Source organism: Bufo bufo, chromosome 2, assembly GCF_905171765.1.
Source record: "Bufo bufo chromosome 2, aBufBuf1.1, whole genome shotgun sequence".
Taxonomy (NCBI): domain Eukaryota; kingdom Metazoa; phylum Chordata; class Amphibia; order Anura; family Bufonidae; genus Bufo; species Bufo bufo.
Genome location: NC_053390.1, coordinates 324,945,284 through 324,970,834, shown reverse-complemented (window position 1 = coordinate 324,970,834; position 25,551 = coordinate 324,945,284). Strand labels below are relative to the sequence as shown.

The 25,551-nt window shown below is 45.2% G+C and overlaps 1 protein-coding gene across 4 annotated transcripts in view; it reads right to left on the bottom strand.

The window, feature by feature from the left end:
* FANCC (FA complementation group C) overlaps positions 1–25,551 on the bottom strand; it is a 232,816-nt gene that overhangs the window by 123,032 nt on the left and 84,233 nt on the right. For all 4 annotated transcript variants that reach the window (XM_040416994.1, XM_040416993.1, XM_040416992.1 and 1 more), the window contains exons 5-7: positions 25,380–25,490; positions 19,992–20,047; positions 15,319–15,483 (exon numbers count right to left, since the gene is read on the bottom strand). In XM_040416994.1, coding sequence (XP_040272928.1) covers positions 15,319–15,483; positions 19,992–20,047; positions 25,380–25,490 — 332 coding nt within the window. The remainder of the gene's footprint in view (positions 1–15,318; positions 15,484–19,991; positions 20,048–25,379; positions 25,491–25,551) is intronic.

Sequence of the window (25,551 nt, the reverse complement as noted above, 5' to 3'; positions counted from 1 at the left end):
AAAATTCCACTTAGGCTACTTTCACATCTGTGTTTTGCTATACGGCTTTGAGATCCGTCACAGAATCTCAAAACCGCAGTAAAACACTTCCATTTTCTCCCCATTAATTTCCAATGGGTACAAAACTGAACAAACTTGAACTTGCACTTTGTACCGTTCTGTAGCGTTCTCATGCAGTACACAAAAAGCGATTTGCGTGAAACACAATGTAAGTCAATGGTGCCGGATCCGTTTTTTCAGACGAAAAAAAAAACCCGGATCCGGCGCCCATTGACTTACAAGGGTTTTAGTGCCGTCTTGTTCATTTTGGAAATAATACAACCTGATCTATTCTGAACAGATGCAGACGGTTGTATTATTGAACAGATGCGTTTTAGCTGATCCCATCCCGGATCCAGCAAAAACGCAGATGTGAAAATAGCTAACATAGTTTCATCTCCCTGTGCAGTGTGAGGATTTGCTCTGGTAGGCAGGGTAAGCGGATGCAGAACAGAGGCAAAACAAGTTCATAAATCAATGTCAGTGTTTATTCACACAAAAGGCAAAAGAAAAACCACTCATTACAGTCTTGGTGTTAATTCACACAATGAAAAGTCCATAGAACAGACACGTCACCTTTCTAGCCGTTTTATCCCCGGCAGTCCACAGCAGGTTTTAGGGGCCTGTTTTCCAGCATACAGCCCTAATGCGGGTCTGAACCTTCCAGCACAGCACCATGCTTCAGATCCCAAGAAAGAGACTCAGATTCTGAGCCCAGCTGCCTATTTAAAAGGACAGCCAGGTGATGCCAAAACCCGGACAGGTACTTAAACTGTGGTCCAGTATTTGATCTCACCTGGCTGGAAATCAACCCAGCTGCCCATGTTGGGAGGAAAATACCTGCCTTCCCAAACAAAACCCCTTGCTATGTCACATACTCCCACCCTTTGTTCAACCCTGAGGGGGTGAACACACGCCAGACAGTGTACCAGGGACAGGGCATCCGCGTTTCCCTGTAACCGGCCTGCCCTGTATTCTACTGTAAACTTAAAGTTTTGCAAGGACAAGAACCATCTGGTGATCCGAGCATTCGTCTCTTTGGCCTGGCTCATCCACTTGAGAGGGGAGTGGTCGGTCACCAGACGGAACTTTCTCCCCAACAGATAATAGCGGAGAGACTCGAGTGCACACTTGATGGCCAGGCGCTCTCTCCACTATACTGTATCGGGTCTCGGCTGGAGTGAGCTTACGGCTGAGGAAGACAACGGGATGCTCCTCCCCGTTGACTTCCTGAGACAGTACAGCACCGAGGCCTACTTCGGAAGCATCGGTCTGCACTATAAACTCCCTTTTGAAGTCGGGCATCACCAAAACCGGGAACCCATACAGGGTCGACTTCAAAGCGGAGAAAGCCTCTTCCACCTGGTCATTCCAGTGGACCATCACAGACTTCCGTCCCTTCAAGAGCCCTGTCAATGGAGCTGCTAAAGTGGCAAAATGGGGAACGAACCTCATATAATATCCCACCATTCCCAGGAATGTCTTTACTTGCCTAGAGGTGACAGGTCGGGGCCAATTCCTTATCGCCTCTATTTTGTTTACTTGATGATTGATGACTCCGCGCCCAATGACATACCCTAGGTATTTGGTCTCCTCTAATACCATCGAAACATTTTTGGGGTTAGCTGTTAGACCAGCCTTTCGAAGAGAGTCCACTACGGCCTGTACTTTGGGCAGGTGACTTTCCCAGTCTGTACTGTGAATGACAATATCATCCAGGTAAGCCAAGGCGTACCGCTGATGTGGACGAAGCACAATGTCCATTAGACGTTGAAAAGTGGCAGGGGCGCAATGCATGGTAAGGCTACTTTCACACTAGCGTTCGGGGCTCCGCTTGTGAGTTCCGTTTGAAGGCTCTCACAAGCGGCCCCGAACGGATCCGTCCAGCCCTAATGCATTCTGAGTGGATGCGGATCCGCTCAGAATGCATCAGTTTGGCACCGTTTGTCCTCCGATCCGCTCAGCAGGCGGACACCTGAACGCAGCTTGCAGCGTTCGGGTGTCCGCCTGGCCGTGCGGAGGCAAACGGATCCGTCCAGGCTTACAATGTAAGTCAATGGGGACGGATCCGTTTGAAGTTGACACAGTATGGCTTAATTTTCAAACGGATCCGTCCCCCTGACTTTCAATGTAAAGTCAAAACGGATCCGTTTGCATCATAATGAACAAAAAAAAATAAAATTTTTTTGTTCATAGTAATGCAAACGGATCTGTTCTGAACGGATCTAAGCGTTTGCATTATAGGTGCGGATCCGTCTGTGCAGATACCAGACGGATCCGCACCTAACGCAGGTGTGAAAGTAGCCTAACACCTTATATTGGTACAGCCCCTCTGGTGTAATGTAGGCAGTTTTCTCTTTGGCAGCCTCCGTCAAGGGTACCTGCCAGTACCCTTTAGTGAGGTCCAAAACAGAAAAATACCAGGCTTGGCCTAACCTTTCAATAAGCTCATCCACCCGAGGCATGGGATATGCATCGAATTTAGATATTTCATTAACCTTACGAAAATCGTTACAAAACCGTAACGTTCTGTCCGGCTTGGGTATTAAGACTATAGGACTGGCCCACTCACTTTTAGACTCCTCGATGACGTCTAGCCACAGCATGAGCTGCACTTCCTCTGAGATGGCTTGTCTCCGAGCATCGGGTACCCGGTATGGCTTTAACCGGACTTTTGCCTGAGGCTCAGTGACAATGTCATGCCGGATTGCGTAAGTGCGTCCACGGAGGTCCGAGAACACATCCCTGTTGCGACTAACAAACTCCCTGGTCTCCTGAGCCTGTTTAAAGGAGAGGCTGTCATCAATTTTTACTGTGGCAGCCGCTTCCCTTGCATCAGACATAGGAGCCGGAACCTCTTCCCCTAGAAAACCCGGCCACGGGCTGTCTTCAGTACAGGTCTCCCTATCTTTCCAAGATTTTAGTAAATTAACATTGTAAACCTGCTCTGGCTTCCGCCTCCCTGGCTGGTGTACCTTGTAATTTAACTCTCCAACTTTCTCAAAGCCTCCATATGCTCCCTGATCAGAGGCAAAACGGTCTCTATCTGCTGTTGCATCTTGATAACATACTCCAGGACCCTTTTATGTGGAGTGGGTTGCTGTTCCCACGCCTCTTTGGCCACGTCTAACAGACCACGAGGATGTCTGCCATAAAGCAATTCGAAGGGCGAGAACCCAGTAGAAGCCTGGGGTTCCTCTCGCACAGCGAACATGAGATAGGGCAGAAGAAGGTCCCAATCCTTCCCATCTTTAGACACCACCCTTTTTAACATAGTTTTTAGAGTTTTGTTAAACCTTTCAACCAGACCGTCCATTTGCGTATGGTACACGGACATCCGTAACTGTCTCATATGCAGCAACTTACAGAGTTCCCTCATGACCTTGGACATAAAAGAGGTCCCCTGGTCAGTCAGAACCTCTTTACGTAGCCCCACTCGGTAGAACATCTCCATTAACTCCTTAGCTATAAGCTTCGCCGATGTATGTTGCAGAGTGGTGTAGTCCAGGACGACCAAGCTGTGTTGGTGTCCTCTAGCGGACTTCGGTACTGGGCCTACGAGGTCCATAGCGATTCGCTCAAACGGCACCTCGATGATCGGGAGAGGTACCAAGGGACTGTGAAAAAAGTGCTGGGGGCTAGTTGCCTGGCAGGTTGGGCAAGACTTACAGAATTCTTCCACCTACCTAAACACACTGGACCAGCAAAACCATTGTAGTATCCGGTCCTGTGTCTACTGCATTCCCAGATGACCCCCGAGAACATGCTGGTGGGCTAACTCTAACAAGAGTTTGCGATAAGCCTGGGGCACCACCAACTGTGTAATGGATTCACCTTGCAGCTGGTTTACCCGGTACAACATATCCTGATGAACCACAAAATGGGGGAACACCGACTCTGTCCCTGGTTCTTGTGGTTCACCATCTACTATTAATACATTTTCCCAGGCTCGGGATAGGTACCAAGATTATCCCCGGAGACATTGAGGTCGGCCAGCTCAGGACCCGGCGGCAAGTCCTCCATGTCTCCCACCATCACACTTAGCGGGGTTGTCTCCCCCTCTTCCACCGAAGTGGCGGTCACCCCTACCGCTGGCCCTTCGGACTCAGGTTCCCAGGGTTCTGGTCTCCCCCCTGAGCTGGGTCACTCTGCTAGGGTTACCCTTATCTCATGGGTATCAGTCACTCTCATAGCAGGCCACAGTGCAGGGAAGCTTGGGAAGTCTCTCCCTATTATAAGTTCATAGTGTAGATTGGTGGCGACAGCCACCTCGTGGGTCCACCTGCCGGCAACCGTGGATAGAGACACCATAGCAGTGGGATAGCCGTTTAAGTCTCCATGAATACACATGATATCGACTTTCTGGCCAGTATACTCCGTGGACTGTACCAGGGGAGCCCTTACCAGGGTCACCAGACTCCCTGAGTCCAACAGAGCCTCTGCTGGAGTGTCTCCCACCTCCACCTGGCACAGGTGATTCAGAGTCTCCGGGGCACCCGGTGCACACAGCTTCCTAGCATATAACAACTGACAGAAGCCATAGTTCGTGTACATGGGTTCATATCAGCCAACAAATGGTCCAGCATAGCAGTGGGGCTCAGCACGTCAGGCTGTAGCCACTTTTGCAAGAGGTTAGGTAAGTTAAAATACTGGGGTCTTACAGGCTCAGCCGGCTTAAACCCCCACTGATGCACCCTCTGGGCCCGGACCAACACATTCACCCCCAGTCTTGACTTTCTGGTAGTCGGCCACCTGATCGTCCGGCAAGTCGAAATATACCAGCTGGGAATCGGATGTTAGGAACGGAGCAACAACCTCAACCCACTAATCTCGGGGTAAATTCTTCCTTGTGGCCACCTTCTCGTACATCGGCAAGTAGGTTTCGACTTCATCTGATGGTGTAATCTTGGGGATCACCGCACGGACTGCTTTCCGGACATCATGGACACTCTGGGACGCTCCTGCAGTCTGTAAAGCCATCACGTGTTGTAACAGCAGCTGGTTTGTTTCTTGCTGGTGTTGGTTAGCCTCCACGAGAGCTTTCATTACAGCCTCTATTTTGTCACGTGACAGGTTTGAATTTAGCTGGTTTAATCCAGGACATCCAGCCGTACCCGAAAACTAAAATATTTTGGCGTTTACGCCAGCCTTACTGTGTGTGCCCGCATCCTCCACCAATTGTGAGGATTTGCTCTGGTAGACAGGGTAAGCGGACACAGTACAGAGGCAAAACAAGTTCGTAAATCAAAATGTCAGTGTTTATTCACACAAAAGGCAAAAGAAAAAGGACTTATTACAGTCTTGGTGTTAATTCACACAATGAAAAGTCCATAGAACTGCCACTTCACCTTGCTAGCCGTTTTATCCCCAGCAGTCCACAGCAGGCTTTAGGGGGCCTGTTTCCCAGCATACAGCCCTCATGCGGCTCTCAACCTTCCAGCACAGCACCATGCTTCAGATCCCAAAACAGAGACTCAGCTGCTGAGCCCAGCTGCCTATTTAAAGGACAGCCAGGTGCTGCCAAAACCCGGACCGGCACTTAAACTCCGGTCCGGTATTTGATCTCACCTGGCTGGAAATCAGCCCAGCTGCCCATGTTGGGAGGAAAATACCTGCCCTCCCAAACAAAACCCCTTGCTATGTCACAGCAGTCATCGTTAAAAAAAAAATGTCTGGTTCCTATTTGCTCTCAACATAAAAGTGATTAATGTCATATATGAAAATGATTCAAAACTCACAACAAAGGAGGTAAAACAGTTTGGGGCCCATACAGGTACCAAGTGCATAAACCTAAAAAAGGGCTCAAGGGAAAAAAAGAGAGAGAAAAGGGACAGACACCAAATTTGAACTACACTGGTATAGTAAACAGTTTTCCAGGACTAACTTATTGATGACCTATCCTTAGAATAGGTCATCAAGATCGGATCGGCAGGGGTCAGCCTCCCTGAACGCCTGACAATCAGCTGTTTTTACTAGCAACTACACAGGTGCTATACATGTCTGGTTACTGCAGAGCTGCTTCCATTCAAATGAAATAATTCATCTGACAGAACATTACTGACAGATCTGTATTAAAAAAAAAAAACTTCTCATAAATTCATATCCATTTTCATAGGGGAATATTGTGTATATGTTTTCAGAGGCGACAAAAAGTGAAGCAAGATAACAAATCTCTGCAAACCTTAGATTACTCCCGTAAAACCGAATGGAAAGTTTACGATATGTGTTAGCACAGAGATAGGTCAGGAGTAAAGATTAATTTTTATGTGAAAAGTCACATTAAAATGACCTACGGTATTTTAAGCAGTAGCTCCTACCACTTCCACTAGATGGCAGTAAGAATACACACAAAGTAATATAGCACGTCAATGTTTATCAAGCATCCTTTATAGCTAATTCAACTTTCTCTCCAGTTCTTCCACTTCAGATGCATAAAACATATACACAACGATAACAAGGATTCTTAATTGTGCCTTTGTTACCTAGGCTTTGTTAAACTACAGTACATGTTGCAGCTAAATGAGCGAGTGATGAAAACAGAAAAACATGCTTGCTGTACTGACTCTGGGAATAGACTGAATAGGGTGGACTGTCTCTGTCACTCTTGGATGCCCCATCATCCTCTGTGAAGACATGTCTATGTAATGTCCCAAGGCCTACAGGAGTGTCTGACAGTTATATAAACACACTGCTAAATATGTGATGTAGACAGGGTGCCACAGAGGTCAAGGGAGCATCAAGGAGTAACCGGTGGGAGGCAGGAAGATTCAAGAAGCAAGAATATTTCAGATATAATTACCGGTATGTTTTTTGATATTCTTAAGGGCTCGTTCACACGAACGTATTTTGCGTTCCGTATACGGACCGTTTTCTGCATTCCGCATGCGGTCCGTATACGGAATCATTAATTTCAAAAGGTCCGCAAAAGATGCGTTGCTCCTTAAAATGATGAGTTCTGTCCTATTCTTGTCCGTTTTGCGGACTAGAATAGGCATTTTTAAAATGGGCCTCCTGTTCCGTTCCGCAAACTGCGGAAGGCACACAGGCCGCATCCATTTTTGCGAATCCGCAATTTGCAGACTGTAAAAAACGTCACGGTCGTGTGAACGAGCCCTAACAGGTTGTGTCCAGACAGCCACTTTACAGAAAACATGCCGACAACAGTAAGTGCTTCGCTCCAGTTACAGACTGTGATAATTTTAAAATCTTTTGGACCTTAGCGATCAAGCAATTATATATATATATATTTTACGGCATTCACGTATACGAAAAATTACGTGAGCATTGTATAGTTCAGGTTGTTATGGAGGCAGCAATACCAAATGTGAAAATGTGAAGAGGACAGGTTTACTTTAAAGAGGACCTTTCACCGATTCTTACCCTATGAACTAAGTATACATACATGTGGAGCGGCGCCCGGGGATCTCTCTGCACTTACTATTATCCCCGGGCGCCGCTCCGTTCTCCTGCTATGCCCTCCGGTATCTCCGTTCCCTAAGTTATGGTAGGCGGAGTCTGCCCTAGCGCTGGCCAATCGCATTGCAGAGCTCACAGCCTGGGAGAAAATAACCTCCCAGGCTGTGAGCTCTGCGCTGCGATTGGCCAGCGCTAGGGCAGACTCCGCCTACCATAACTTAGGGACTGGTATCTCCGCCTACTATAACTTAGTGAGCGGAGATACCGGAGGGCATAGCGGCAGAACGGAGCGGCGCCCGGGGATAACAGTAAGTGCAGTGAGATCCCCGGGCGCCGCTCTACATATCTGTATAGTTAGTTCATAGGGTAAGAATCGGTGAAAGGTCCTCTTTAACCACCTCCCGTCACACTAAGCTTTTAGAGATTTTTGGAGGATCCACGGACATGGAAGGAAAAAGTCGTTTTGGTGTCCGCCTGGCCGTGCGGAGGCAAACGGATCCGTCCTGACTTACAATGCAAGTCAATGGGGACGGATCCGTTTGACGTTGACACAATATGGTGCAATTGTAAACGGATCCGTCCCCCATTGACTTTCAATGTAAAGTCAGGAGTCCCTATTATACCATCGGATCGGAGTTTTCTCCAATCCGATGGTATATTTTAACTTGAAGCGTCTCCATCACCATGGGAACGCCTCTATGTTAGAATATACCATCGGATTTGAGTTACATCGTGAAAACTCATATCCGACAGTATATTCTCACACAGAGGCGTTCCCATGGTAATGGGGGCGCTTCAAGTTAGAATATACTACGAACTGTGTACATGACTGCCCCCTGCTGCCTGGCAGCACCCGATCTCTTACAGGGGGCTGTGATCCGCACAATTAACCCCTCAGGTGCCGCACCTGAAGGGGTTAATTGTGCGTATCATAGCCCCCTGTAAGAGATCAGGGGCTGCCAGGCAGGAGGGGGCAGAAACCCCTCCCTCCCCAGTTTGAATATCATTGGTGGCCAGTGTGCGGCCCCCCCAGCCCCCCTCTATTGTATTATCATTGGTGGCCAGTGTGCGCCCCCCCCTCTATTGTATTAATATCATTGGTGGCCAGTGTGCGGCCTACCCTCTCCCCCCCCGATCATTGGTGGCAGCGGAGAGTTCCGATCGGAGTCCCAGTTTAATCGCTGGGGCTCCGATCGGTAACCAGTCCTGGTTGGCATGGTTACTTAGCAATATTAGAAGCATCATACTTACCTGCTGCGCTGTCTGTGACCGGCCGGGAGCTCCTCCTACTGGTAAGTGACAGGTCTGTGCGGCGCATTGCTTAATGATCTGTCACTTACCAGTAGGAGGAGCTCCCAGCCTGGTTGCCATGGTTATCGATCGGAGCCCCAGCGATTAAACTGGGACTCCGATCGGAACTCTCCGCTGCCACCAATAATCGGCGGGGAGGCCGCACACTGGCCACTAATGATATTAATACAATAGAGGGGGGGGGGGCCGGGGGGGCACACACTGGCCACCAATGATAATACAATAAAGGGAGGGAGGGGGGGCCGCACACTGGCCACCAATGATAATACAATAGAGGGAGGGGGGGCCGCACTGGCCACCAATGATATTAATACAATAGAGGGAGGGGGGGCCGGGGGGGCCGCACTGGCCACCAATGATATTAATACAATAGAGGGAGGGGGGGCAGCACACTGGCCACCAATGATAATACAATAGAGGGAGGGAGGGGGGGCCGCACTGGCCACCAATGATATTAATACAATAGAGGGAGGGGGGGCCGGAGGGGGCCGCACTGGCCACCAATGATATTAATACAATAGAGGGAGGGGGGGCCCGCACTGGCCACCAATGAAATTAAAACTGGGGAGGGAGGGGGGTCTGCCCCCTGCTGCCTGGCAGCCCCTGATCTCTTACAGGGGGCTATGATACGCACAATTAACCCCTTCAGGTGCGGCACCTGAGGGGTTAATTGTGCGGATCACAGCCCCCTGTAAGAGATCGGGTGCTGCCAGGCAGCAGGGGGCAGTCATGTACACAGTTCTTAGTATATTCTAACTTGAAGCGTTCCCATCACTATGGGAACGCCTCTGTGTTAGAATATACTGTCGGATTTGAGTTTTCACAAAGTGAAAACTCAGCTCTGAAAAAGCTTTTATGCAGACGGATCTTCGGATCCGTCTGTATGAAAGTAGCCTACGGACACGGATGCCAATCTTGTGTGCATCCGTGTTTTTTCACGGACCCATTGACTTGAATGGGTCCGTGAACCGTTGTCCGTCAAAAAAATAGGACAGGTCATATTTTTTTGACGGACAGGATACACGGATCACGGAGGTGGATGACAAACGGTGCATTTTCCGAGTTTTCAACGGACCCATTGAAAGTCAATGGGTCCGCAGAAAATCACGGAAAACGGAACGGCCACGGGTGCACACAACGGTCGTGTGCATGAGGCCTAACGCCGATAGGCGTCAGGACGGTGGTGCTCTCAGGTCTCGATGACGCCAATAGGTGTCATCTCGTGAGACCCCAGATTTCCTGTGAACGCGCGTGCATAACGCGCACGCGTTCACGTCAGAGCCATGGGAACAAGTTTAACTACAGCCTGCTGGCAGCGATCATTGGCTGGCAGGCTGTAGATTTTTAAAAGATCCAATGAAATTAGTATATCAGACGCTATTTTGTAAATAAATAAATGGTCCTCTGGTGGTCCCTTTTGCTTGGATCGACCACCAGAGGACACAGGCAGCTCTGTAAGTAGCACCAATCACCACACATACACTACCCCCCCCCCCCCGTCACTTATTAACCCCTTATTAACCACTGATCACCCCATATAGACTCCCTGATCACCCCCCTGTCATTGATCACCCCCCTGTAAGGGTCCCTCATCACCGCCAGGTAGTTAGCTACTTGTTAGGTAGTTAGCGCCCAGCCAACCGCACCGCAGTCACTGATTAGCGTCATCGCTGTCGCTAATTAGCACTAGTACTATATAGTACTAGATAGAAACTTTTAAATACATAAAGGGAATCAACTCGGTAAAGGAGGAGAGCATATTTAAAAGAAGAAAAACTACCACAAGAGGACACAGTTTTAAATTAGAGGGGCAAAGGTTTAAAAGTAATATAAGGAAGTATTACTTTACTGAGAGAGTAGTGGATGCATGGAATAGCCTTCCTGCAGAAGTGGTAGCTGCAAATACAGTGAAGGGGTTTAAGCATGCATGGGATAGGCATAAGGCCATCCTTCATATAAGATAGGGCCAGGAGCTATCCATAGTATTCAGTATATTGGGCAGACTAGATGGGCCAAATGGTTCTTATCTGCCGACACATTCTATGTTTCTATGTATCTGTAAGTGATCAAGACTGATCGCAATCAGATCTATATAAGTACATTAGGGTCACCTTAGGCGCTACAAAAAACGCAATGTTCGCCTGATCAGGCCTGATCTTGTGCGCACACTTGCGTTCAGTCCGCCCCACCGCAGTGACAGAATTTTTTTTTTCTGATCACTGCAAAAACACCGTAAAATCGCTGCGCCGCTATAAAGATCACTTTTGAGCTTTTTGGATCTTTATTAGCGATCGCAGCTTTACTTCGCAAGCACTTCTTTTTACTAGGCAGGTTTGCTCTTTTTCCTGGGTAGTCTCAGAGGAATACCCCCTAAATTTAGTTAGTCCAAAATGGCAAAAAAGGGGTATTCCACTGAAGAGGCCTACAGGATTCTGGCCCTGATGGATGAAAGCGATGGGGACGCCTCACCCGCTGAATCCAGTGGTTCAGAATATGAACCTGTAGACAGCAGTGGCACTCTAACCGCTAGTGAAGATGACGAGGTTGAGGTCCCTGCTACGGTCAGGCGTACCCGACCCCATGTCAGTGTTCTGCCTACCCCGCATGATGAGCCTCATTTGCAGCAGAGTGGTGATAGCGCTGATCTTTTTTATGGTGCGGCATACACCAGCAGCACAGCACATCCTGGACCTTCTACCAGCACTGCCGGATTCCCTGGTGAAGTGGCGAGCACCAGAAGGGCAGTTCAAGCTGGTACGGTGGCACGTGCATTAACTCCCCCGTCGCAGCCACCACGTTCACAGGCCCGTAGAGCCCTTAGTATCCCAGAGGTGCTGGCAAACCCTAATTGGCAATTCCCTGCTTCCGCCGCACCCGTATTGCCCCCTTTTACCGCCCAGTCTGGAGTTCGCATTGGAGACAGCTCATTTAGGATCGGCCCTTGAGTTTTTTGAGCTGTTCTTCACCGCGGATCTCTATGACTTAGTTGTGGCAGAAACCAACCGCTACGCCACAGACTATATAACCGCCAATCCGGAAAGATTCTATGCCCAGCCTTACCAGTGGAAACCAGTCACAGTTTCCGAATTTAAAATATTTTTGGGCCTTATCCTCAGCATGGGTCTAACTAAAAAAAATGTATTGCGGTCCTATTAGTCCTATTGCCCATGTGCTCTGCTGCAATGTCCAGCGCACGTTTTGAGGTCATCATGCGCTTTATGCATTTCACTGACAATAAAACCTGTCATCCAAGAGGCCACCCTGCTTATGACCGGCTCCACAAAATTCGGCCCCTCATAGACCATTTGTCATCCAGATTTGCAGATGCGTATACCCCCAATCAGAACATCTGCATAGACGAGTCCCTTATACATTTTACCGGGCGCCTTGGCATCAAACAGTACATCCCCAACAAGCGCGCCCGGTATAGCGTCAAACTGTATAAGCTCTGTGAAAGGGCCACAGGCTATACATATAGTTTTAGGGTCTATGAGGGAAAAGACTCAAAACTGGAGCCGATCGGATGCCCTGACTACCTGGGGAGCAGTGGCAAGATTGTCTGGAACTTGGTGTCACCCTTACTCCACAAGGGGTACCACTTATACGTGGACAATTTTTGCACAAGTGTGGCCCGCTTTCGGCACTTACATCTAGTCGGAATTCAATGCTGTGGCACCGCGCGACATAGTCGCCGGGGCTTCCCCCAACGGCTCATTAATACCCGACTTGCACGGGGGGAGAGGGCTGCCTTGTGTGACCAAGAACTGCTTGCGGTGAAGTGGAGGGACAAGAGGGACGTTTACCTTCTGTCCACCATTCACGCAGACACGACTGAAAGGGCAACTGGAGTCATTGAGAAACCCCTCTCTGTCCACAACTATAACCTTCACATGGGAGGGGTGGACTTTAATGACCAGATGTTGGCTCCCTATTTAGTGTCCCGCCGCACCAGACGCTGGTATAAGAAGGTGTCTGTTTATTTAATTCAATTGGCTGTCTATAATAGTTTTGTTCTCTACAGTAAGGCTGGGAGAACGGGATCCTTCCTAAAATTCCAGGAAGAGGTCATTTCGGAACTCCTGTATCCAGGAGGGTCCGTGCCCCAAGTCCCTGATGTAGTGAGCCGGCTACATGACAGACACTTCCCGAGTGTCTATCCTGGTACCCCAACTCACCGTTCCCCAAAAAAAAGATGTCGTGTCTGTAGCAGGGCTGGAATAAGGCGTGACACCACAGTTTTTTGTCCTGACTGTCCTGACCAGCCTGCCCTATGCATAGGGGAGTGTTTCCGCAAGTACCACACACAGGTAAACTATTAGTGTAGGGATCGCGTGACACAGGACAGGCACACAGGGGTCTTAGGGCCCTTTCACACAGAGCTGCCACAAACCTCTCCTTTCACCTGGGACAAAGTGCATAATGTACTTCGCCACATCTCTGGGCGATTTGCGCTTTGCACATTGTCCCATGGGGAAGGAGAGGTTTATCCTCTAAAGGTAAAAAATAAAATAAAATAAAAAGTTAATGTTCTGTTTCAAATGTTCAATAAAGTTTATAAAAGTTAATGTTCTGTTTCAAATGTTATATAAAGTTAATGTTAATAAATTTATTGCGTTGCTGCCTGTTTTTTTTTTTACCTTCTAGGTGGACCAAGCGATCAACCAGCTGCAGCACTGATGTGCATTCTGACAGAAGCATTGCGCTGCTGTCAGATTACACAAAAGTCGGTGTATGCGGCGCTGGAAGACGGGATTTCTTCTCTGCAGTAAAAAAGATACGTTTGCCGAGGCTTATGAGCTGAGGGGCGGTGTTCATATGCTTTGGCAAACACTTTGTATATAAAAAAATAAAGAAAATAAAAAATAAAAATAATTCTGGCAATGATTTATTCATCCACATCGATTGATGTGAATGGAGAAATCGGGTTTGCCAGGGCATACAAGCTGAGTGGGTTTGGATGTTGGGCGGAGCTCCTATGTCCTGGCAGACGCCTTTCCCCTCTTTTTTTTTTTGCACATTTTTTGGCAGAGATTTTTTCATCCACATTGATCGACGCGAATGAAGAAATCTGTGCCGTTCATTTTTTCTTTCAGCCCAGAGGCTCATTACCCGTATGCTCAATATAAGGAGAATAGCAGAAACTCCTAATGCTGGCCATACATGTAATGATTGTGGAGACCCTCAAATGGCAGGGCAGTACAAACACCCCACAAATGACCCCATTTTGGAAAGAAGACACCCCAAGGTATTCGCTGAGGGGCATATTGAGTCCATGAAAGATTGAACTTTTTGTCCCAAGTTGGCAGAAAGGGAGACTTTGTGAGAAAAAACAAAAAAAATATCAATTTCTGCTAACTTGTGCCAAAAAAAAAAATCTTCTATGAACTCGCCATGCCCCTCACGGAATACCTTGGGGTGTCTTCTTTCCAAAATGGGGTCACATGTGGGGTATTTATACTGCCCTGGCATTTTAGGGGCCCTAAAGCGTGAGAAGAAGTCTGGAATCCAAATGTCTAAAAAATGCCCTCCTAAAAGGTACTCATTGGAATTTGGGCCCCTTTGCGCACCTAGGCTGCAAAAAAGTGTCACACATGTGGTATCGCCGTACTCAGGAGAAGTAGGGCAATGTGTGAGAAATATCTCTGTAAATGACTTTTTAAATTTTTTTATACAAAGTTGTCAATTTACAGATATATTTCTCTCACCCAGCATGGGTATATGTAAAAATACACCCCAAAACACATTGCCCTACTTCTTCTGAGTACGGCGATACCACATGTGTGACACTTTTTTGCAGCCTAGGTGCACAAAGGGGCCCAAATTCCAGGGCATTTTTTACGCATTTGGAATCCAAACTACTTGTCACGCTTTAGGGCCCCTAAAATGCCAGGGCAGTATAAATACCCCACAAGTGACCCCATTTTGGAAAGAAGACACCCCAAAGTATTCCGTGAGGGGCATGGTGAGTTCATAGAAGATTTTTTTTTTTTGGCACAAGTTAGCGGAAAATGATATATATATTTTTTTCTTACAAAGTCTCATATTCCACTAACTTGTGACAAAAAATAAAATTTTACATAGTTTGAAAAAGCTATAACTTTTGCGCAAACCAATAAATATACACTTATTGGATTTTTTTTTTATCAAAGACATGTAGCACAATAAATTCTGATACAAACTTGTATAGAAATGTAATTATATTTGAACAATTTAACCAGAGACACACTTTCTCAGCAGCAATCAAATACCACCAAAAGAAAGCTGTATTTGTGAGAAGAAAAGGAGGTAAAATTCTAATTTATTTGGGTGCCAAGTTGCATGACCGAGCAATAAACCGTTAAAGTTGTGAAGTGCCGATTTGTAAAAAAGGGCCTGGTCACTAGGGGGGTATAAACCTGTGGTCCTAAAGTGGTTAAATAAATAACCAGTGGGGCATTCACTTTAAATACTTTTAGAATAGTGGTCTACACATTTTTCAACCATTTAAAAAACAAACAAAAAATATAAAAGCACATATAATGGCTACAAAACAGGCAATATTTGGCTACTTACTTTTGAATTGCATCATTTACAGCATATAAGAATTGACTGTCAAGAACTTCATATGGTTCAGTTCCCTGGTAGTGTAGTAAGGCTTCCAGCAATGGGACTACTTCAGCCAAGGTAAGAAAAGGAATACATGTAATGCACATGGAGCGTACATGCTCAGCCGACAGTCTATAGAAAAGTAGATGAAAAAAAAAAAGCAGATATGAGACAGTAAGGGCTCATGCACACAAACGTATTTTCTTTCTGTGTCCGTTCGTTTTTTTTGTGGACCGTATGCTGAACTATTCACTTCAATGGGTCCGCAACAAAAACCCAGAAGTTACTCTGTGAGCATTCCGTTTCTGTATGTCCGTATTTCCGTTCCACAAAAGAATACAACATGTCCTATTATTGTCTGCATTACGGACAAGGATAGTACTGTTCTATTAGGGGCCAGCTGTTCCGTTCCGCAAAATACGGAATGCACACGGGTGTCATCCGTATTTTTTGCGGATCTGTTTTTTTGCGGACCACATGTGGGACTGACAAGATTAGGTTCCTTTCAGTCAAGATGCTCACCTAAGGCTCTGTTCACATTTCTGTAAATTTTCTGTTTCATCAGAAGAGCCAGAAACATGGAAAAATCATATGATTAGGTTCTGTTGGGTTCCACTATCTGTCGTTCTGACAGCATGCAGTGCTATTCTTCCCATCAATAAATGTAAGCAGTCTTAGGCTACTTTCACACTTGCGTTAGGAGCGGATCCGTCTGGTGTCTGCACAGACGGATCCGCTCCTATAATGCAAACGCTTGCATCCGTTCAGAACGGATCCGTTTGCATAACCATGAACAAAAAAAAAAAAAAAAAAAAAAAATTTATTTTTTTTTCATGATAATGCAAACGGATCCGTTCAGACTTTACATTGAAAGTCAATGGGGGACGGATCCGTTTGAAAATTGAGCCATACTGTGTCATCTTCAAACGGATCCGTCCCCATTGACTTCCATTATAAGTCTGGACGGATTCGCTCGCCTCCGCACGGCCAGGCGGACACCCGAACGCTGCAAGCAGCGTTCAGGTGTCCGCTCACTGAGCGGAGCGGAGGCTGAGCGCTGGCAGGCGGATGCATTCTCAGTGGATCCGCCTCCATTGAGAATGCATCAGGGCTGGACGGCTGCGTTCGGGACCGCTCGTGAGCTCCTTCAAACGGAGCTCACGAGTGGACACCTGAACGCAGGTGTGAAAGTAGCCTTAGCTATAAAATTCTGTTTCAGTTGACCTGAGAAATATTGTTTATTTGGTTTTCTAATCACTGATGGCTTAACTAGTATTATTCATTTATTGAGAACACAAAGGGAACCCGCCAACTGTACTATGCTGCCCTCACTGATTTTGGCGGTCTGCACTTCTTAGAGCACTGACATGCTGAACCCCATAGTACTGACCACCAGCCCAGAAGTCGGCAGGTCTGTCACTATACTATGCTGCTCTCAGGGACGGCAGCATAATACAGGTGACAGGCTCCATTTGACAACATGTTGATCATTGAAATATCAATTAAATTAGGCCCTGTTCACATTTGCATCAAGCACCTTGGAGGATTCCAGTGAACCCCACTATAATGTAATGGCATCTGACAGCTTTCAGTTTCCTACCACTGCATTATGACTGAACTATCTGCATTATGAATTCATGTGTAAACTGATTGAAAAAAATTAATTAAAATCGTTCCATATATGTTGTATACAGTATATATACTAATGTTATGGATTTTAACCCCTTAAGGACTCAGCCCTATTTCACCTTAAAGACCGGGCCATTTTTTGCAAATCTGACCAGTGTCACTTTAAGTGCTGATAACTTTAAAACGCTTTGATTTATCCAGGCCATTCTGAGATAGTTTTTTCGTCACATATTGTACTCCATGACACTGGTAAAATGGAGTAAAAAAAAAAAATAATTTATTTATAAAAAAAATACCAAATTTACCAAAAATTTGTAAACAATTGCAAATTTCCAAGTTTCAATTTCTCTACTTCTATAATACATAGTAATACCTCCAAAAATAGTTATTACTTTACATTCCCCATATGTCTACTTCATGTTTGGATCATTTTGGGAATGATATTTTATTTTTTGGGGATGTTACAAGGCTTAGAAGTTTAGAAGCAAATCTTGAAATTTTTCAGAAATTTTCAAAAACCCAATTTTTAGGGACCAGTTCGGGTCTGAAGACACTTTGCGAGGCTTACATAATAGAAACCACCCAAAAATGACCCCATTCTATAAACTACACCCCTCAGGGTATTCAAAACTGATTTTACAAACTTTGTTTACCCTTTAGGTGTTCCACAAGAATTAATGGAAAATAGAGATACAATTTCAAAATTTCACTTTTTTGGCAGATTTTCCATTTTAATAATTTTTTTCCTTGTAAGCAAGGGTTAACAGCCAAACCAAACTCAATATTTATGGCCCAGATTCTGTAGTTTACAGAAACACCCCATATGTGGTCATAAACTGCTGTACGGGCACACGGCAGGGCGCAGAAGAAAAGGAATGCCATACGGTTTTTGGAAGGCAGGTTTTGCTGGACTGTTTTTTTTGACACCATGTCCCATTTGAAGCCCCCCCTGATGCACCCCTAGAGTAAAAACTTCAAAAAAGTGGCCCCATTTTAGAAACTACGGGATAGGGTGGCAGTTGGTACTAGTTTAGGGTACATGTGATTTTTGGTTGCTCTATATTACACTTTTTGTGAGGCAAGATAACAAGAAATAGCTGTTTTGGCACCGTTTTTATTTTTTGTTATTTACAACATTCATCTGACAGGTTAGATCATGTGATATTTTTATAGGGCCGGTCGATACGGACGCGGCGATACCTAATATGTATACTTTTTTTTTATTTATGTAAGTTTTACACAATAATATCATTTTTGAAACAAAAAAAATATCAGTTTTAGTGTCTCCATATTTTGAGAGACATAGTTTTTTCAGTTTTTGGGCGATTATCTTAGGTAGGGTCTCATTTTTTGCGGGATGAGATGACTGTATGATTGACATTATTATGGGGTGCATATGACTTTTTGATCGCTTGCTATTACACTTTTTGTGATGTAAGGTGACAAAAAATTGTTTATTTAGCACAGTTTTTATTTTAAATTTTTTACGGTGTTCATCTGAGGGGTTAGGTCATGTGATATTTTTATAGAGCCGGTCGATACGAACGCGGCGATACCAAATATGTATACTTTTTTTTATTTATGTAAGTTTTACACAATAACAGCTTTTTTAAAACCAAAAAAATGATGTTTTAGTGTTTCCATATTCTGAGCATAGTTTTTTTATTTTTTGGGCGATTGTCTCACACGCGGCGATATTTAATATGTATACTTCCCCCCCCCCCCCTATTTTTTACCAATTTTTTTTAACTTTATTTGGGGAAAATAATGTTTTTGTTTATTTTTACTTGAAACTTTTAATTTTTGGGGGGGGGACGACTTTATTTTTTCAACTTTTTTTTCACTTTATTTCTTGTCCCACTTTGGGACTTGAACTTTTGGGGGTCTAATCCTTTACAATGCATTCCAATACTTCTGTATTGGAATGCATTGGCTGTATGAGTAATACTGTGTGTATTACTCATACAGCTTCCGGCCTGTGAGATCCAGGGGGCTGGATCTCACAGGCTCGTCACCGGAAGGCAGCGCAATACCTTCCTTAGGCATCGCGCTGCCTTCCATGCCTTTGGGTCCCCCCTACAGACGCATGGGGACCCGATGGCATGCCCGATCACCACCGCAAGCACAGGTAAGAGCCGCAAACCGCAGGTCTGAATTGACCTGCGGTTTGCGGCGATCACCGACACGGGGGGGTCACGGGACCCCCCCCCCCCCCCGCATTTAGCCAAGGTGCCTGCTCAATGATTTGAGCAGGCACCGGGTTCCGATCACCGCCCACCGCACGGCGGTGATCGGAACAACACGTGACGTACCGGTACGTCATGGGTCCTTAAGGACTCAGGAAACATGCCGTACCGGTACGTTCTAAGTCCTTAAGGGGTTAAATTCCATAAAAAAAAAAAAACGAACAAGGCAACACATTGTTACATATATTGAAAAGCTGAAAAATAATTAGGAATACTGAAGTCTGGGGTAAAAATGAAAAAGGAGTCTGGTACAAAGTCCCAAAGGCATTCTGGCCCATGGCCACATGTAAAGTACATGCATTTGGTATCAATCATTCCAAATCACAAAATAAGGCCAACCATGTGCAGTCCAGGAAACACAGCCCATGTGTCAGCTGCATCTCCCAGACCGATGACAGTTCGTCGGACGCAAACTCCCTGCATCATAGTACGATGCAGTGACCGCGGGTCTATTATACTGTACTCACATGATAATGTAAGTACAGTACAAAAGACCTGCAGTCAGACAGAAGCTCCCTGCATCACACAGCACTATGATGCAGTGAGTTTATGTCAGAAGAGCAGTTGTCAGTCGGTGAAATACGGCCAACGCAAGGGCCGCATTTCCTGCGTGCGGTTTAAAAGAGTTCAAACGCAACAGTTCTTCTGCAGATTTGACCACAAATCTACAGCAAATTTCACTGCATTGCACTCCAAAGGGCGAATTTCCGTAAGAATTATGTTGTTCAAATCATTACAAATATAATTATTAAAGGCAAAACATACTCCGTTTTGTTATCTTGGGGACTTCTTCTCAGCTGCTTAATTAATGACGAAATGATCTGTAAAAAGAGTGCAATAAAGAAATGTCATTAAAGCATATACTGCCGCACTTTATGTGATTTTTTTATTTTATTAACCACCTCAGCCCCCATAGCTTAAACACCCTTAATGACCAGGCCACTTTTTACACTTCTGACCTACACTACTTTCACCGTTTATTGCTCGGTCATGCAACTTACCACCCAAATGAATTTTACCTCCTTTTCTTCTCACTAATAGAGCTTTCATTTGGTGGTATTTCATTGCTGCTGACATTTTTACTTTTTTTGTTATTAATCGAAATTTAACGATTTTTTTCAAAAAAATGACATTTTTCACTTTCAGTTGTAAAATTTTGCAAAAAAAACGAGATCCATATATAAATTTTGCTCTAAATTTATTGTTCTACATGTCGCTGATAAAAAAAAAATGTTTGGGAAAAAAAAAATGGTTTGGGTAAAAGTTATAGCGTTTACAAACTATGGTACAAAAATGTGAATTTCCGCTTTTTGAAGCAGCTCTGACTTTCTGAGCACCTGTCATGTTTTCTGAGGTTCTACAATGGCCAGACAGTACAAACACCCCACAAATGACCCCATTTCGGAAAGTAGACACCCTAAGGTATTCGCTGATGGGCATAGTGAGTTCATAGAACTTTTTATTTTTTGTCACAAGTTAGCGGAAAATGATGATTTTTTATTTTTTTTTTCTTACAAAGTCTCATATTCCACTAACTTGTGACAAAAAATAAAAACTTCCATGAACTCACTATGCCCATCAGCGAATACCTTGGGATGTCTTCTTTCCAAAATGGGGTCACTTGTGGGGTAGTTATACTGCCCTGGCATTCTAGGGGCCCAAATGTGTGGTAAGGAGTTTGAAATCAAATTCTGTAAAAAATGGCTGGTGAAATCCGAAAGGTGCTCTTTGGAATGTGGGCCCCTTTGCCCACCTAGGCTGCAAAAAAGTGTCACACATGTGGTATCTCCGTATTCAGGAGAAGTTGGGGAATGTGTTTTGGGGTGTCATTTTACATATACCCATGCTGGGTGAGAGAAATATCTTGGCAAAAGACAACTTTGTATAAAACAATGGTAAAAGTTGTCTTTTGCCAAGATATTTCACCCAGCATGGGTATATGTAAAATGACACCCCAAAACACATTCCCGAACGTCTCCTGAATACGGAGATACCACATGTGTGGCACTTTTTTGCAGCCTAGGTGGGCAAAGGGGCCCACATTCCAAAGAGCACCTTTCGGATTTCACTGGTCATTTTTTACAGAATTTGATTTCAAACTCCTTACCACACATTTGGGCCCCTAGAATGCCAGGGCAGTATAACTAACCCACAAGTGACCCCATTTTGGAAAGAAGACATCCCAAGGTATTCGCTGATGGGCATAGTGAGTTCATGGAAGTTTTTATTTTTTGTCACAAGTTAGTGGAAAATGAGACTTTGTAAGAAAAAAATAAAATAAAATAATAATCATCATTTTCCACTAACTTGTGACAAAAAATAAAAAATTCTAGGAACTCGCCATGCCCCTCACGGAATACCTTGGGGTGTCTTCTTTCCAAAATGGGGTCACTTGTGGGGTAGTTATACTGCCCTGGCATTTTCCAGGGGCCCTAATGTGTGGTAAGTAGGTAAATGACCTGTGAAATCCTAAAGGTGCTCTTTGGAATGTGGGCCCCTTTGCCCACCTAGGCTGCAAAAAAGTGTCACACATGTGGTATCGCCGTATTCAGGAGAAGTTGGGGAATGTGTTTTGGGGTGTCTTTTTACATATACCCATGCTGGGTGAAAGAAATATCTTGGCAAAAGACAACTTTTCCCATTTTTTTATACAAAGTTGGCATTTGATCAAGATATTTCTCTCACCCAGCATGGGTATATGTAAAATGACACCCCAAAACACATTCCCCAAATTCTCCTGAGTACGGCGATACCAGATGTGTGACACTTTTTTGCAGCCTAGATGCGCAAAGGTGCCCAAATTCCTTTTAGGAGGGCATTTTTTAGACATTTGGATACCAGACTTCTTCTCACGCTTTGGGGCCCCTAAAATGCCAGGGCAGTATAAATACCCCACATGTGACCCCATTTTGGAAAGAAGACACCCCAAGGTATTCAATGAGGGGCATGGCGAGTTCATAGAATTTTTTTTTTTTTGGCACAAGTTAGCGGAAATTGATATTTTTTATTTTTTTCTCACAAAGTCTCCCGTTCCGCTAACTTGGGACAAAAATTTCAATCTTTCATGGACTCAATATGCCCCTCACGGAATACCTTGGGGTGTCTTCTTTCCGAAATGGGGTCACATGTGGGGTATTTATACTGCCCTGGCATTCTAGGGGCCCTGAAGCGTGAAATTTTACGCATTTGGATTCCGTGAGGGGTATGGTGAGTTCATGTGAGATTTTATTTTTTGACACAAGTTAGTGGAATATGAGACTTTGTAAGAAAAAAAAATAATAATTTCCGCTAACTTGGGCCAAAAAAATGTCTGAATGGAGCCTTACAGGGGGGTGATCAATGACAGGGGGGGTGATCAATGACAGGGGGGTGATCAATGACAGGGGGGTGATCAGGGAGTCTATATGGGGTGAGGCTCCATATGTAAGGCTCCATTCAGATGTCCGTATGTGTTTTGCGGATCCGATCCATGTATCAGTTGATCCGTAAAAATCATACGGACATCTGAATGCAGCCTTACAGGGGGGTGATCAATGACAGGGGGGTGATCAATGACAGGGGGGTGATCAGGGAGTCTATATGGGGTGATCACCACAGTCATTGATCACTCCCCTGTAAGGCTCCATTCAGATGTCCGTATGTGTTTTGCGGATCCGATCCATCTATCAGTGGATCCGTAAAATTCATACGGACCTCTGAATAGAGCCTTACAGGGGGTGATCAATGACAGGGGGGTGATCAATGACAGGGGGGTGATCAGGGAGTCTATATGGGATGATCGCCACAGTCATTGATCACTCCCCTGTAAGGCTCCATTCAGACGTCCGTATGTGTTTTGCGGATCCGATCCATCTATCAGTGGATCCGTAAAATTCATACGGACCTCTGAATGGAGCCTTACAGGAGGTTATCAATGACAGGGGGGTGATCAATGACAGGGGGGTGATCAGGGGGTGAATAAGGGGTTAATAAGTGACGGGGGGGGGGGGGTAGTGTAGTGTAGTGGTGGTTGGTGCTACTTTACTGAGCTACCTGTGTCCTCTGGTGGTCGATCCAAACAAAGGGGACCACCAGAGGACCAGGTAGCAGGTATATTAGACGCTGTTATCATAACAGCGTCTAATATACCTGTTAGGGGTTAAAAAAAAAACACATCTCCAGCCTGCCAGCGAACGATCGCCGCTGGCAGGCTGGAGATCCACTCTCTTACCTTCCGTTCCTGTGAGCGCGCGCGCCTGTGTGCGCGCGTTCACAGGAAATCTCGCGTCTCGCGAGATGACGCACGGATGCGTCCAGGAGGAATGAATCAACCACCTTCCGGACGCATCTGTGCGTTAGGCGGTCGGGAGGTGGTTAAAGGTGCTTTAAAATAAATAATAGTAATAATAAATACTAAGCGTACAATTTTTTTAAAGGGTTTCTGTCAGACCCCAACTCTCCTATTCTTATGCTTATGGATGTGCCCCTTACTGCACAATTTGAGCTTTGATTATATGCAAATTAGCCTCTAGGAGCAGGGGGTGCGTTGCTCCTGCTCCTAGAGGCTCTGTTCTCCCACCTCAAGTCATGCCCTGCCATCCTTGATTGACAGGGCCAGGCAGCGTTCATCTCCTCCTGCCGGCCATGTGTGCTGGGTAAACAGCACTGCGCAGGCGCAAGATTTATCCAGCACACAGGGCCGGCAGGAGAAGACGAACGCTGGGCCTGTCAATCAAGGATGGCAGGGTGTGACTTGAGGTGGGAGAACAGAGCCTCTAGGAGCAGGAGCAACGCAGAGGCTAATTTGCATATCATCAAAGTTAAAATTGTGCAGTAAGGGGTGCATCCATAAGCATAAGAATAGGAGAGTTAGGGTCTGCTGACATTAGCACATCGCTAATGTCATCCAGTTTAATTGGGTTAATTCTGGTGACAGAAACCCTTTAAGTAACATGCTTCAAAATGACACAATCATCTGGTTCGGTGACTAAAGTGTCAGACCCAAAATCATCAGCAATCAATGCAAGAAAATTCTAGTGAAAAAATGAATATCAGCTGTCACAAACAATTTGTACATAAATGTATAACATACACGTACAACAGAAACATATGAAGGATAAGGTGCTCGTCTTATAATATGATGCTCTGGACAACATCTAAAAAGTCATGCATTCCATAATAAACCCCCCATCCCTAAGTTCCTCTTACTTGGTCCTCACTGACAATCCCCGCTGTCTTCAAGCCTGCTCCACTGGTATATTCCTGAGCAGCTTGTCTTAGGCTATGTAGGAATCTGCATAGGTAAGAACGCTCTGCAGGTTTGTGCAGATAATTATTTTCTGTACATATTCCCATGAGGCCTAGGTAACTAAACCTTTGTAGGTTTGTAGAATGGATAGTATTTGATCAAAAGCTGATTTTTCAACTTTAAGTGCAGGATTCAGAATCTATCATGACGATGATCAAACACGGTGTATACATGCCTCAACCCAGGGGCTTAACTACCATAGCGGCAGACCATGCGACTGCTATGGGGCCCAAGGCAAGAGGGGGCCCAGTCTTAGTTGGGATCATTCCCTCTTCTACTGGGGAAGAAAACTTGGTCAGGACTCTACCCTCTAAAGCAGGCATCCTCAAACTGCGGCCCTCCAGCTGTTGTAAAACTACAAATCCCACAATTCCCTGCTGTAGGCTGATCGGGCATGCTGGGAGTTGTAGTTTTACAACAGCTAGAGGGCCGCAGTTTGAGGATGCCTGCTCTAAAGGAACAACTTTTAGCAAATAATGCAGTGGAAAAATGGCACAAGGGTCATTGAAAAGAGTTTAGGCAGAAACCCTTCTGTCCTGTTTGGGTGGCCTGGTTTGATCCTTGCTATGGGGCCCTTACTTCTCTATGTACGCCACTGCATCAACCTGGTGAAAATTATTCCTTTATAACACAGATATGAAGTATGACAGCAGAAAACCAGTCATTTATTTTATCATGATGTAATATGACAGCTCATGTGAAGTGATAGAGCCTGTCTAACACAATTTTTCATGAGTCACTACTGATACCATGATGAAATAAATAAGAGCCTTTCCTAGAATTGAAATGGAGAAAATCATGGTTTTCATTAGGTATATAGTCTGAACAGCATCAAACAAACCAGTAATAAAGTTAAAATAACCCACATTTTTCAAAAGCTTTTCATAGTAGTCAACAGCTGTACATTCAAGTGAGGCAAAGACGTGAGGGTCTTCTCTTTCTTTTCCAGATGAAGAAAGGAGGTGACAAAAAAGTTCCTGTGTGTGGATATAGAAATAAACAATTATTTAGGTATAGCATATACTTCCCATTTTAACT